Genomic DNA, 14,077 nt, shown 5'->3' on the forward strand with positions numbered 1-14,077 from the left:
TGTGCTGATGAGATTCTTAGTTCATGTACCTCATCCCACTCTTTCCACAGCCATGTTGGACAAACCCAATATGGCGCAGATGGAGAAACTCAGCAAAACAAAACCGAAGCAGGCAGAAACTCCAGAGAAAACTCCCCAGGCTTCAAAAGAAATGACGGAGGAGCAGAAGTGAGTGGGCGAACTGCAGAGGAGCGTGCTGCAGGAACGCTGTGTGTGCCACAAGCACTGCCTGCCTGTTTCCCTCTGGAAGCTGCCAAGAGGTGGGGGCACATCTGAGTGACCAGGCTGCCCATCTCACAGCAAAGAACGGAGATCTAGTGATGATGGACACTGTGCCTGCCTTGCCCACCTGAGTGGAAGGAGAACGCGCATGTTGATGAAGGAAGAAACAGGATGGGAGTTAATGAAAACCACGGTGAAACTCTAAAGCTTAAAGCGCCCTGCAGACTATACAATGCCATTTAATCCTAGCACTGCTGTTGTGCTGTTCAAGTGATGTGAATTACTGGAATGCATAATGTTTCTTAAAAAAAAAATCAGTTTTATGTACGCGTGTTTTGCCTGCATGTGTGTACATGCTTGCGTATGTATATAGACAATACCTAAGAAGGGCAGAAATCCGCATCAGATCCCGTGGAACTGGAGATACAGATGGTTGTGAGCTGCCGTGGGTGCTGGCAATCACATCAGGGTCCTCTGGAAAAGTTGCCAGCATTTTTAACTTCTGAGCCATCTCTTTAGACCCAGAATGTATAAATTTTTAAAAATAAAAGTTTTAAGCATCTAACCAAAGAAACAAACCAAACCCAGAGGTTGAAGCTCAGTAGTAGAATGCCTGCCTAACATGGGGGATGCTTGGGATCCCCACTGCAGGGGATCTCTAGAGAGGCATGTCAGGTCTGGGACTGAAGAGGACTTAGTGGTGACCCCAGGCCTTTGGACTCTGTAACCTCCATGACCTCCCTGACAGGAACCTGAACAGAATTCTTTCCCCCAGCTCCCACTGTTGGTTATATTTGATCTGGTTTGAGAAAAAAAAAAAAAAAAGAACAGTTTTAGGAAGAAAAGATGGCGAGAAAGAAAAGAAAGCTAGTAAGAAATCCTACAGAAGCGCCGTTACACAACTGAACTGAAATAATACTAAACTAATACATGGGATCTGTAAAAAGGACACTCATCCCACTAGAGCCATAATCTAGCATGGACACTGACAGCCCCTATAAAGGAGGATGGCCAGCGGATACTGCCTCGAAGCAAGAAGGAAGTTCTGGTTCAGACGAGACTTGGAAGGGAATTGTGGCTGTGTTTGCTGAGTTGGAGGCAAGAGGTCACTAGCAGGCTACCATAGTATCCTAACATCCTCATATGACAGGCACTTATCTGTGATGCCTGAAAGGAAGGATGTTTACTATAAATTTCATGTTGGGAACAACACCAATTTATATCCTGAAGACTGTTAGTAACATAAACATATTGTGGTGGTCTGAATAGGAATGAACCCCATAGGCTCATAGATTTGAATGCTCGGTCATTAGGAAGTGCCACTACTTGACAAGGATTAGGAAGTGTGGCCTTTTTGGAAGAAGTATGCCCCTGAAGGTGGCTTTGGGGTTTCAAATGCTCAAGTCAGGCCCAGTGTCTTCCTCTTTGCCTGCTGCCTATAGGTCCTGAAGCAGAACTCATAGTTATTTTCCAATACTGTATCTGCCTGCATGCCATCGTGTTTCCCACCATGACAGTCATGGATTAAACCTCTGAAACTGTAAGCAAAGCCCAATTAATTGCTTTCCTTTTAAGAGTTACTGTGGTCATGGTGTCTCTTCACAGTAACAGAATGTTGACTAAAACATCTATTTTGGGACAGAAATTCAGTAGATAGTTCAGACTTGACTTGAACTTGCTGCCCTTGAATTTACAATTTGCTGCTTCAATCTCCTCAGCACTTGGATTACAGGTGTAGGTCAGTATACCTGGCTCCTATGCACATTTTTGTATCAGATCATTACAATGGCACACACAAGTCTGGTAATTTCTTAACAAGAATTCTGTCCTCCATCGGATTTGGATAGCTTGTGACTCCGCAGAGGCTGATCTTGCTTAGGAGAGCATAGGAAATGAGGTCTCTATAATCTCTCAGTAAAGATGGGGGTCCCTGTCTCCATTTATTATCTCCAAGGATCCAGGCTAGCTGTTAGTGAGCATTAACGACGTGGCTTGCCATAGAACATGGAGTTAAAGCCAACCACATCCATTCCTTGGGAGGTTCCTGAAGCTAATGCTCTCAAACCCTTTTCTAAACTCAATCCAGCAGCTGACTTTAGCCAGCAGACCTCAGCTTCAGCACTCAGCGTGGTTCGTAAGTGCACACAATGTTATCGGTGCTTTCCTGTAGGGGATTCTTAGTGCACTCTTGACAACAGCGACATGCAGATTAACTTCGGGAGAAAGGAGTCTGTAAGCACCTCTGATCTGCAATGCCACTTTGTAGCTCTTTGAGGAAAATGACTCTGCTGTGGCTGGTGCTTGTCAAAAGGACAAATAAGTTAAGTTCAGATGAGGTGACAATGTTCTCACCTGTTGGCCTGGGTGGCGACAAGTTTTTTCTTGCTTTGCTTTGAAGGACAGCAAGACTATTTCTCTAGCCGACCCCCCTCCCACACCACTGCTTTTTCACAAAAGCAGTTACTGGGCTGGACACCATGGTTGTATGGTTCAGCTACTTAGGAGACAGAGATGGGTGTGAGGATCACCTGAGCCCAGGAGTTTGAAGCTAGCCTGTATAACATAGTAAGGCTCTGCAGGAAGGCCCTGCCTCCAAAAAGGAAAGTTCTTTGTATAAACAGTGCACATGGAGCTTCTTGATTTTGCTTGTTTGCTTTCTTGTTTGTTTTTGGTGGTGTGGGGAGAGAGCCTGGGTTCTGGTAGGCAAATGTTCTATCACTAAGCTACATATCCAAACCTGCTTTGTTTATTTTTAAGGGAGAAAGATCTTTTCCGTAAGTAACTACGCTCTTAAGTGCTGTGCACATCCTTTTACGGTATTTTCTATGCTTTACAGACACAAACATATGCATGTATGCCTATTTAAAAAATAACTCTGTGAGACCTTTGGTAAACAGAAATAACATCGTTATTCTGCACCTGATTCAAATTCAGAAGAGGCTGTTTTTGATTGGCTTTACTATAAACATAATTCAGTTAGAAATGATTAAAGAAACCATAGTAAAACCATATAGATTTACACAGGGCTTTTACCCAAGTGTTTCTCTGTTTTTGTATTTGAACAGGAAAGCCAATCAGAATAATCCTGTTTCTTTTCTCTTGCACATCTACTTACATTTCTGCAGCAAGAAGGCAGCAGAACAACATTTCCCCTGAAGGCATCCACCACACTCACGCCCCTGCGCATTCCCTGCCAGGCCTGGTTAGAGCTTCCCTCCCTGCCCTGGCAACCTCACAGTTTTTCCAAACACCACATTATCAGAATTCAGGTGGAGGGGCTGGGGTTGCCCCCTCTTCCTGACTTCCTACTGTTCGGTTGTGTGAGCCTGAACAAGTCCTTCTCAGAGATTCTTTCCTTGCCTGCATAGGATAGGTGTGAGAAACACTACAGGGGCTTAGCGAGGAAATGGGATAGTTTTTGGAAAGGCCACCAATTTAAGGATAGCATTACAGGACTACTCCCCAACTTAGCTAAAACGTCTGAAGTTGGGCACTAGGTAATAAAGAGACAGTTAAAAAGACAAAAGAAGAAATAACCAGTAGGTACAATCGAGGTTCCAAGTCAGAGCCATTTAATTAAATGACTTTCATTTACCGCTAAGGGGACTAGAAACGGGGTAAAGGCTGTACGACCCCAATCAGGACAGAATAGCAGAGGGATTCCAAGACCATACATAGCTACATAGCCCTGACTGGTACAGGAAGAACTGGAGCCCGGCCGGAGCTGAAGCCACTCCGCCCTCCAGGTCAGCTGCAGCTCATCCTCTGACGAGGAGGCCAGCAGTTAGAAGGTTTCTTTCACTCCGCGGTACCATTTCAAGCAATCGCGTGAACCGACTTCTAGTCTACCCATAAGTACCTGCGGAGCCTGGTTTTCACTGGGACATCTGGGAGTCCCAGAATTTCTGACAAAGCCACTGAGGGTTAAAAATGTTATTAAGAGACAAAAAGGAAATGCTACCAAAGGCAGATCACAGGACCACAGAACTTCAAAATTAAGCAAAGCTTTTATCCAGGTCGCAACACCGAGAGCTCCCCTATTTCCCTACCCTGGTCAGGATCCTTACCGTCAGCTGCGCTGAAATACTCGGGGTTCACAGAGGCATACAGCACTCCATTGCCCAACCTGCTGTTGTTTCTGTCAAAAAAGACGAAATCCAGGTCAACAACCCCATCTCTACACACTATCGGAAACATTTTCATCTTTGTCTTTTCTTCCTGTTTCCTGAGCTGTCTTGAGGAAGAGACAGAAAGCATGCTCACTGCTAATGGAACCCTTGCGCTGTGGGCTAGCAGATCTCTGAGGTCAGGCCCTTCAGCTCCTTCCGTGGCCTCAGGCAAGAGTTTTTAAAGAAGCATTTGTTTCTTTGCTTCACTGGAAATAACAAGACTCCCTTGCTAGAAGAGCTTGGAAAAGCTCTTTACAGGATGGTAATCTGTGCGCCACTACAGCCAAAAAGGGAGAGATGGGAGCTGGTTGGTGGTGGCACACACGTCTTTAATCCCAGTACTTGAGAGGCAGAGGCAGGAGGATCTTGGTGAGTTCAAGGCCAGCCTACAAAGCGAGTTCCATGACAGCCAGGACTACGCAGAGAAATCCTGCCTCAAAAAGCCAAAAAAAAAAAAAAAAAAAAAAAAAAAAAAAAGGGTACTGAGAAAGAAGCATGCCCCCTTCCTGTCGTTAATCATTAGAAAATGTTCTTTTTGCCTCTGGAGAACGTCCAACTAGGAACTCGGGTTGTTCAGTCCACACAGTATTTTCTGTCACGGACGATCCATGTTCAACTCCAAATTGTCACACCGCCTGGCTACAACTATGGTCTTCTGCTGGCCCAGACACTCACCTCTTTCTATGGAAGACATACAGCATGATTACCAGCCCCCCCACAATCAGCAGGATGGCTACTGGCAGAGCGATGATCAGATGCATGAAGTTCTCATACGTCGCTGCAGAAGCAAGGGGAAACAGGCAGATGTCAGGAGGTGAATAATGGGCGCGTCTTGCTTTTATCTAGGGTTGGAAGTATGATAAAACCATTTCTGGAGAAGCCTTTACTCCTCCCTCACACGCTAGGAATCTTCAAGGCGTTGTCAAGGCTAGCCCAGAAAACAAACTGAACCATTCAGAGAAAAAGGTAAATCAATACAGACTGAAGTACGATACTCCCTTTAAGTACTGTATATTCTGAAACAATACCTCGAATGACGGCCTGAAGGCAAGTGACTTCTGTATGTAGTTTTGTGGAAGCGTACATATTTGCTGAGGCAGAATGAACAGACTCTTGCACACATACTAACTACTCATGCTATGCTGGTCTTTACGGAAGTTCCATGGACAGCTTGCTCACACCCCCCTCCCCGATACTTCTTGCCAATGTTGCTCTGAATCTTCTACAAATATGTGAAACAAATCCAAGTCTAAGACCATAGAGCTGGCCACAGAACTTGCTAACGGTACCCGTGTGGCAACGATGGGTTTCAGGGGTTCAGGTCTCTAACTCTGAAACTTCTGCCAGACACAACAACTCAGCATGCAGATAGGTGGAGAAACGTGAATGAGCCGGGCAGGAAGGCATAAGGAAAAGAGAAGACAGGAAGACAGGGGATGCCCTTCAGGAAAAGTCCTTCAGCCTGTGTCTTGAGGGAGAAAGGTATGCCTTTCCTCACGTAAACAGCTTCCATACCGGGGAGGGGGGGGGATGTTTTACAGATGGTGGTTGATGAAGAGGCTCAGTTCAAGGTAAATGGTTTCCTATCCTGTTTTGCAGATTAGAAGCAGTCAGTGATCAAGCAGTAAAGCCTATGAACCGCAACAACGACCGGGGCTCAAGATCTCTCTTGAGTGTGTAACAGTGGCACTTGTATCTTGGGACAACCAATAGCTGTCGAACAGGGCTTAAGACCTGCTCACCAGGAGGAAATGCTTGCCCGACACTGTAAACCTAGCCTATCTGTGACTGTGACTGACGAGGTCAGGGACCCTAGGAAAGAACCAACTGTTACTTCTGCTTTCCTAAACCCGTACACTTCCAACTACGTCCTGCATACTTACGCTTACACTCACAGAGGAGTGCAGCCCCCACTCCTCATCAAAGAAGCTTGCTTTTTTTTTCTTCTCAGCAGGAGATGATGGAGAGCATTAGAGAAATGCTCTCCATCTGGTCGAAATGCAGAGAATAACAGACAGTGGGGTACCCATTTCCAACGGATACATGTACATCGCAACCCCTACAATGAAGACTCAAGGAACACTACAGTAAAGCAGGTGTTAAGACTCTAAGAGCCAGAGCCCCATGGTGTCTGTGGAGAGACAGTACCCTTTCTATATAAGAGCTGCATACATAAAATCCCAACGACACAACTACCTAAATCAGACTTGCATAATGACAACACCAGCTGACACGCTTACGGGTTGAGGGAAACTCTCGTAAGACCCCACCGTTAGATGAAAAGCTACATGCAGGCAATTAATGGCTGCTGGGGAGAAAGAGAATCAGTTGTATCCAGGCCTAAGCTCCCCGATAGGTTATCCAACCCCAAGCAGTCAGCCCTAAACACATATACGTATAGATAACACGAAATGGGCTTGGCAAGGTCTCTCTCTCTATAAATATGCATGTGTGTGTTGTGTAACAGCAACGGTTAAAGAAGACAGACGGGGACATGGGAGGAGTTGAGGGAGTTGACGTAAATACAGTACTGATTTAACACAGCACTGAGCAAATACAGTAAGAAATTCTCAAAAACTGCAACTGAAGCATTAAAAATAAAACAGTAAAAAAAAAAGCACCAGTGAACTCTCTCAAGGCCAGAAGTAAACTGATCAGACTCACTCACGTACTGGGGAGATAGGTGTGTGTGGGGACAGTGGGGGACCAGGCGCACTGTTAGGTCTAGGAGGAGTCAGGGGAACATGCTATGCTCCTTGGGAATGTTGTGCATTGCTTGATTCAAACTCAGGAGGAAATCCTCTCATAAGCAAGATCAGAGAGCTGGCCAACTTTCCCGGGGTTGCACTGGCAAAGGGAAAGCCAAGTTCTCAAGTGAAGGCCTGGTTCTCCTGTCGTCCTTGCTCATAATAGTCCCGACACAAGAACTAGGAGGCTTTGAGCTCGTGGCAGTGAGCACGGCAACAGAGAGGCCAGATACCAGATATGTATCAGAAAGAATCCGTAAGACTTCAGTTAAAATGGAAAAGCAAACAACAAACGAGATGAGTGGCTGGAGAGAAGAGGATGGCTGAGAGTGCTTATCTGAGTGACCAATGGGGCACGGATAAGGAACTGAAAGGACAGAGGTATTCAGATGGCAGCATCCTGGATTTCAGGTTTCTTAATAAGCAGCCCACAGTAACACCAGACACCCTAGAAGGCGTGTCTACACTAGTGCTGATGGGATGGCTTTGCAGGTTTTCCCTGCACTTGCTGGGTCACCCTGGCAACCTGAGGTCAATCCCTGGATCCCAGGTGTAAAGGGAGAAGAGAACCAATTCCTCAGAGTTGTCGTCTGACCTCTCCATGTGGGCCGTGACATAAAAGCCCACAAATGTGCACACTGCACACACGACAACAGTAAATAAAAAAAAAATGTCTATTTGGAAAGGAGCTGGGAACTCACTGGAGACATCTTCATGGACTGTAAGTCACTCACCAGCGTGGTTAGTACATAACTAAAATCTATTTATTCTTGAGCTATTACAAAAGCTGAATCCATTTCTTTGTTTTGTTTTTCAAGACAGGGTTTCTCTGTAGCTTTGGAGTCTGTCCTGGAACTAGCTCTTGTAGGCCAAGCTGGCCTCAAACTCACAGAGATCTGCTTGACTCTGCATCCAGAGTGCTGAGGTTAAAGGCGTGCACAACCACCGCCAGGCTGAATGAATTTTTCATATTAAATCTCTTTTTGAATCCAATATCTTTTAAAATGAGTGAGGTCTGGCACCTTCCAATTCCTAGAAGTACTCCAAGGTATCACTGCCACTGAGGAGCTCACAGCACGGCTTTTCCTGCCCCTCGGAGAGTTCTTGTTTTTCTATCCCTGATACCAGTGGTCAGGCTGTGCTGTGTTCTGAGTTTCCCATTTCAGCGGGGACACGGAGAAACTGGAACACATCAGAAGAACAAAACCGCTAGGAAACTGTCTGTGCAACTGGTCCTCGAGAAAAGGCTGAAAGCCGAGACTATTTAATCTGGAGGGGAGAAATCTGAAGAGGAGTTTAATAGGACTCAAGCACACGGAGTTCCTTAGAAACAGCACGTGGCGGTGCGAAGCTTTTCAGGGCATCCCTCCTCTGAGGACTAAACACAGGGAAGCACACGAAACCGCAGCTGCAGAGTCTTGTCGGAACCAAGGAAAACTTCCCAGGAGCAGAGAGAGCTAGCCAGCACACAGCTTCAACCCCTCGTCGGGTGAGCCAACTCCCACCAAAGAAACCTCATCAGAGGGCTTCGTAGACTCCCCAGTGGCACCCCAGTCTGGGTGTTACAAACGGGACGGCAAAGGTTGCTATCAACATGCCCTCTCCTAAGGACAGCCAGGCTCACTCAGCTCCAGAAGCCAAGACTGCTACTCAGAGAACACTACCTAGGCTGTGTGCTCTAGGAATAAGCAGAAGACTGGGGAAGGGTTGGGGGGGACTATGACCAAGCCTGGACAGATTTGCAGAAATAGAGGGGTTCTACTATTGGTGTGATGGCACTTTGTACTGTGGTCAGAGGGTAAATGTCCCCCGAAGACTTGGATGTTTAAGGCTTGGTAGACAGCCTGGGGCACTACTGGGAGGTAGTGGCAACCTTAGGAGGTGGATCTTGGAGGAAGTTAGGTCACTGGAAGGTATGTGTCCTTTGAGAGGACCCTGACATCTGGTCCTTTTCTTTGGGGGAGAAACAGCCTTGCTTCATCACATATTCCCAGCTTGTGATGGCTCAGCACAACTGATCATGGACTACAATCTCCAAACAGTGTGAGCCAAAAGAGATTTCCTCTCCCTCTAATTACCTCACGCATTTGTCAAAATGAAGAGCTACTGTAACACTGCAATGAAAAATTAGCACATGAGTTAGCTATTGAGACCGGGCTACCTGGAATAAATGAGAAGATTCAGACTGTAACTGCCAGAATTCTCTACTTCATTATTCTTAAAACCTAAACCAAGGCCTGGCAGCAGCACATAAAAGAATCTTAGCTTACTGTTTGTCATTCCATTCATCTCTGTCCTTCTGCCATCGGTCACTAGGAGGATTTTTAAGCGCAGCTTTCAACACCTGGCAACGACTAGGTGAACTATCAGTTTTAACCCACATAAAATTACATATAGTATACATACATATTTACCATGGACAACATATTCTTGAAGCATGTGTACATTAACTTAATTAACATAAGCATCGTAACCATTTTCTTGAGGTGATTAACACTTTCTGAGCAATAAAGACTGCTTTATTAATTGTAGTTAATGGGACAATTCATCTCTAGAACTTATTCCTTCTATCTATCTGAAATGGTGTATCCTTTGACCAACACCCTGTAAATTGAGTTCCCCAGGTAACCTGTAGGACTCTCGGCAAGCCCCCTCTTTTAGATTTATTTTACATGTAAGAAAGGTTATGTGATATTTACCTTTCTGTACCTGGCTAATTTCATTCATGCACATGTGTTGTTGCAAACATCAACATTCCCTTTGGTTAACAGCTGAGTAGTACTCTGCTATGGACATGAACCACACTTCACCCACTCCCTCTGGTTAACAGGTAAGCCCTCTGCTATGGACACGAACCACATTTCACCCACTCCCTCTGGTTAACAGGTGAGTAGTACTCTGTTATGGACATGAACCACACCTCACCCACTCCTCTGCTGGTAGATACTTGGGTGATTTCCATTGTTTAGCTATTGTGACTAGTGCTGCAATAACCAAGAGAATGTGCAACCCTTTGACACAACTGACTTCATTTCTCTTGAACGGGGACTGTTGGATCTGAGCCGAGATTCTGGTGGGGTACAAAAGAAATTCGCATTTGATCCTCTTGTGTCATTTGTTCATATTTTACATGAACATGAAACGATCTAAAAAATCTGGTTTCCAGTAAGACGTAAAAATGCACTATGTAAAAAAAATGCATTATGTACAAAATTTCCCCAAACTAAAGTCTCATTTTTCAGGATCAAACAAGTATGCGGCCCTTGTAGTTAATCATTTCACAACATTATCTTTACATATGATATCACCATATAGAATAGCCTTCTAAGAATCCTGTCTTCTCAGTGGTTTGAGTGAAATTTGTAACATTATCCTCTGGGCCAAACAATGAACACAGTATCTTTCACCGTATACTGGTGGATGAAAAGTACATGTGTTTTTCACCACTGGACAGATGAGGGGAGGAGAATGCCTCTGCCGGGGATGCTGTCCTGTAGATTTCAGTCCTAGGGCAGGGAACCCAGCCGATCCCCAGGTTTCTTTCACCTCGTGATTTCTGAGTGTTGGCTCTGAGCCCTAGCTGATTCCACTGCCTGGGCAGGAGATGGAATGCTCGACTCCATGCTTTGCAAAATGCTTCTACACAGAAGCCAGGGTGAAAGCAAAGTTATCTTCTAGCTCCCCAGAGGTGGACCGCCCTCTTCTAGTTGGTCAAGTGGGATAAGAATCCAAGGATCACCATCTTCCCAGGCTGAGATCCCACATAACATACTGGTTCCTCAGTGTGACCATGTCGGAAAGCTGCCCAGCTCTGGTGTGTGTGTGTGTGAGAGAGAGAGACAGACAGACAGACAGACAGACAGAGTCCCAGGCTGAGATCCCAAATAACACACACTGGTTCCTCAGTGTGACCATGTCTGAAAGGTACCCAGCTCTGGTATGTGTGTGTGGGGGGCACACAGATGTGTGCACACAAGTGGTAGATGTCAAAGCTCTTCCTTTATGCCTTGCCACCTCATTTTTCAAGACAAGGTCTCTCATGGATCCCAGATCTCACCAATGGGCTAGACTGGCTATGTCAATTCACTGAACAAGGTTACAGAAGCACACCACCACTCCTGGCTTTGATGTGGAGGCTCTGAACTTCGATCTCCAAACAGGTACATTTTGCCTAATAAGCCATCTCCTCAACCTGGCCAGCTCTATGCTAGCAGTAAAGCAGACAACTTCAGAAGCCCCGTTCTGGCCCAGTCAGCTTTTTTTGTTTGTTTGTTTTACCATACATCCCCCTCATAAGACTTACTCTTGGCTGGGACATAGAAGAACACAGGATCTGTCCACGACCCATTGCCCGAGAGAGAGGTGGCCTGAATCCGGGCTGTATAGTTCCCCGGGTTTAGCCGGTTAAGCTTGGCCCCTCCATACTTCCTGTACTCCTGTCTGGACACACATTCCCGCTGATCCTACGGAAATAAAACATAAGTGTTAATTTCCTACAAGCGTGAGGTCTGACACCTGCTAGTTCGTCACCACGGTGGTAGCTCCAGCTGCCCAACATCTGCCTAGCAATTGTCCAGGTCATTAATGTAAAGGAAGAAACGACATCTGTAATGGTAGTCTTCAGGTGGCACACGGAAAACTCTAATCAGTCATGTTTGTAATCGAATGGAACCCCAGAGGAATGAAAAGTTATCAAGATGTGTCTCGTCTGTGTACAAGGCCCACCTACAACGATACTGTAGGTGAATTACAGGTGAAGGACAGCTGGCTCCTTGCACTGCGGTTACGGCTCTACAGTGCCTGGGTTTCTGGGAAGACCCTGATCCCCACTGACTGACCGTCTTTGTGCTGTCTGTTCAGAGCCAACAGAGCAGTGACATGCAATAGCATGTGCTCTCAGGGCCGACAGAAACATACGCAGTGCAGGCCACGGTCCCCGCCTTACCTCAACTTGCGATCCGTACTTTATTTCATACATTAGAATCAATCCATTAGGGTTCTCGGGTTCCGGCCACTTTAAAAAGATGGAGTTCTCAGGCCTTGGCTCCCAGGTCACTGGTCCAGGAATGTCATCTGCTCCTTCTACATAAGGATGTAAACAAGCAACCGAATTGGGTTTAGGTCTCCAGAAAGGATGGGCTCCCATGAGAGTGACTCTTCCCCTAACTCATGTACATAAAGGACTCTGCACAGGGACATCGTACGGGTCCTCCCGAGATAGCTGCTAGCACAAGGCAGAGGGTGAGGACTGGACATGCCTGATGACCTGTCATCTCAAGATGCCACAGCATCTCCCAGGAAAATCTGTGACTGAGTACAAGAAAACACTCCTGACAAGCTAAGTCACTTTCTCCAGGTCCATTTTGTCCTATCTAAAGAAAAAACGAACCCTTCAAACACAGCATCCCTGAAGGAGGGCAGTGAGCTTCAGGGTGCTCCAGTGAGGCTCCAGCTGTGGCACCCACTCTCTTCAGCCCACCTGCTCACAGCAACTGCTGCTCCCATATGGGAGAAAGGACCAATCACAAGGCTGGCCTTGGAGGGAGCTGCTAGGAAACCTGTGCTCAAGACATCATCCCTTCCAGCTCCTGCTGGCCTTACTTCGGAAACCGAGGCAGTGAACCAGAGCTGTTAAAACTAACAGCTAAGAAAGGCCCTGGGAGGTAAGCTGTTCTCTGTCTTTTCTAGGAGGACTGGGACACTGAGGCACAGGAGGCTAAGGGCTGCATGTGAGTGCCAGAGCCAATTTCAAAAGGTCCTTCTCCTCCAGTTCCCATCATCCTTTGTTCTTCCCAGTGCTTGATGCCTTTTCCAGAAATGAGAAGTCGGAGTTTACCCAGCTTGAAAGACAGGTGAGTGGCCATTTGAGTGACAGGGAGTGTCTAACTTACAAGGGAAGAGGGGGCTAAAAAGGAGGCCCACAGGCTGTTCTCGCGGATCACGAGGATCAGTGATTCCTCCGAACCAAGGCAGCTGCTTTACTTGGGAACTGGAGTGCCCCCCATAGGTCCGTGGTGTGCTAAGAAGGCCTCGCATTCTTGGTCTCCAGCCCTTGGCACTACTGACAGAAGGTAGACCCTTTAGGAGATGCGCCTCACCGAAAGGGGTCAGGGCATTAGGGAGCTGCCATCGAAGCAGCCTTTTCTCTCTCTTCTCCATGACTGCCACGAGGGGAATAGGTCACCTTTACCATGCACTGACGATAGGATGGGCTGTTTCACTACACGCCCAAAAGCAAATAGGCAAGTGCCTATGGCCTGAAACTTCCCAAACACTGAGTCTAGAATAAACCTTTCCTCCTGGTAAGATGATTATCTCAAGTATTTTGTGATAGTGATGGGAAGGTAACTCCCTCAGCTGTGCATAGAAGAGGACAGGGCTGTGCAAGCATACCATGTGAACCAAGCATGAGTAGGAGCCCTGAAGGAGGCTTGTAAAGACTTTCTCAAGAGAGTCTGGGATGGGAACTGGCGCTGGGAACATACTCTCTGTTCCCTAGGCACCTGATGGACAAGGTTGTTTACCAATGGCCACACATTCGTAGGGCTGAATCTACGGGCTGTCAGCCTCTCCCACTAGGCTGTAATGCAGTGTACCTGCGGGCATGGTTCTAGCGAAGACGAAGTTGGAGGCACTGCAGCCCAGCTTCTCAGCTTCATGGTTGCAGCTGTGGATATCGATGCGGTACAAAGTGAAAGGCCGGAGGTTGGAAATGACAGTTCTCTCCTTGTTATCCACCCTGCTCTCAAAGAAAGGGTATTCTGTCTCGACTTCTTCTGGGTCTGTGATGTTGTAGGTGTCTGCCACTGTGGTGTTCCTGCCCCGGCTAGACATGGTGGTGTTGGCCACTTGCATGACATCTCTCCGCTTCCTTTCGGGTCTGCAAGGAAGAGAAGGTCAGCTAGTAAGTGTATCAGCTTCCTTTACTTTTCTATGGCC

At 46.6% G+C, this 14,077-nt stretch overlaps 1 protein-coding gene across 1 annotated transcript in view; it reads right to left on the reverse strand.

Annotated features, from left to right (window-relative positions):
- Igf1r (insulin like growth factor 1 receptor) overlaps positions 1–14,077 on the reverse strand; it is a 284,867-nt gene that overhangs the window by 28,004 nt on the left and 242,786 nt on the right. Inside the window, exons 11-15 of the mRNA XM_048434815.3 lie at positions 13,735–14,018; positions 12,084–12,220; positions 11,442–11,601; positions 5,067–5,169; positions 4,290–4,360 (exon numbers count right to left, since the gene is read on the reverse strand). Of these exons, the coding sequence (XP_048290772.1) occupies positions 4,290–4,360; positions 5,067–5,169; positions 11,442–11,601; positions 12,084–12,220; positions 13,735–14,018 (755 nt within the window). The remainder of the gene's footprint in view (positions 1–4,289; positions 4,361–5,066; positions 5,170–11,441; positions 11,602–12,083; positions 12,221–13,734; positions 14,019–14,077) is intronic.

Source organism: Myodes glareolus, chromosome 24 (assembly GCF_982192425.1).
Source record: "Myodes glareolus chromosome 24, mMyoGla1.1, whole genome shotgun sequence".
In the NCBI taxonomy this organism is placed as follows: domain Eukaryota; kingdom Metazoa; phylum Chordata; class Mammalia; order Rodentia; family Cricetidae; genus Myodes; species Myodes glareolus.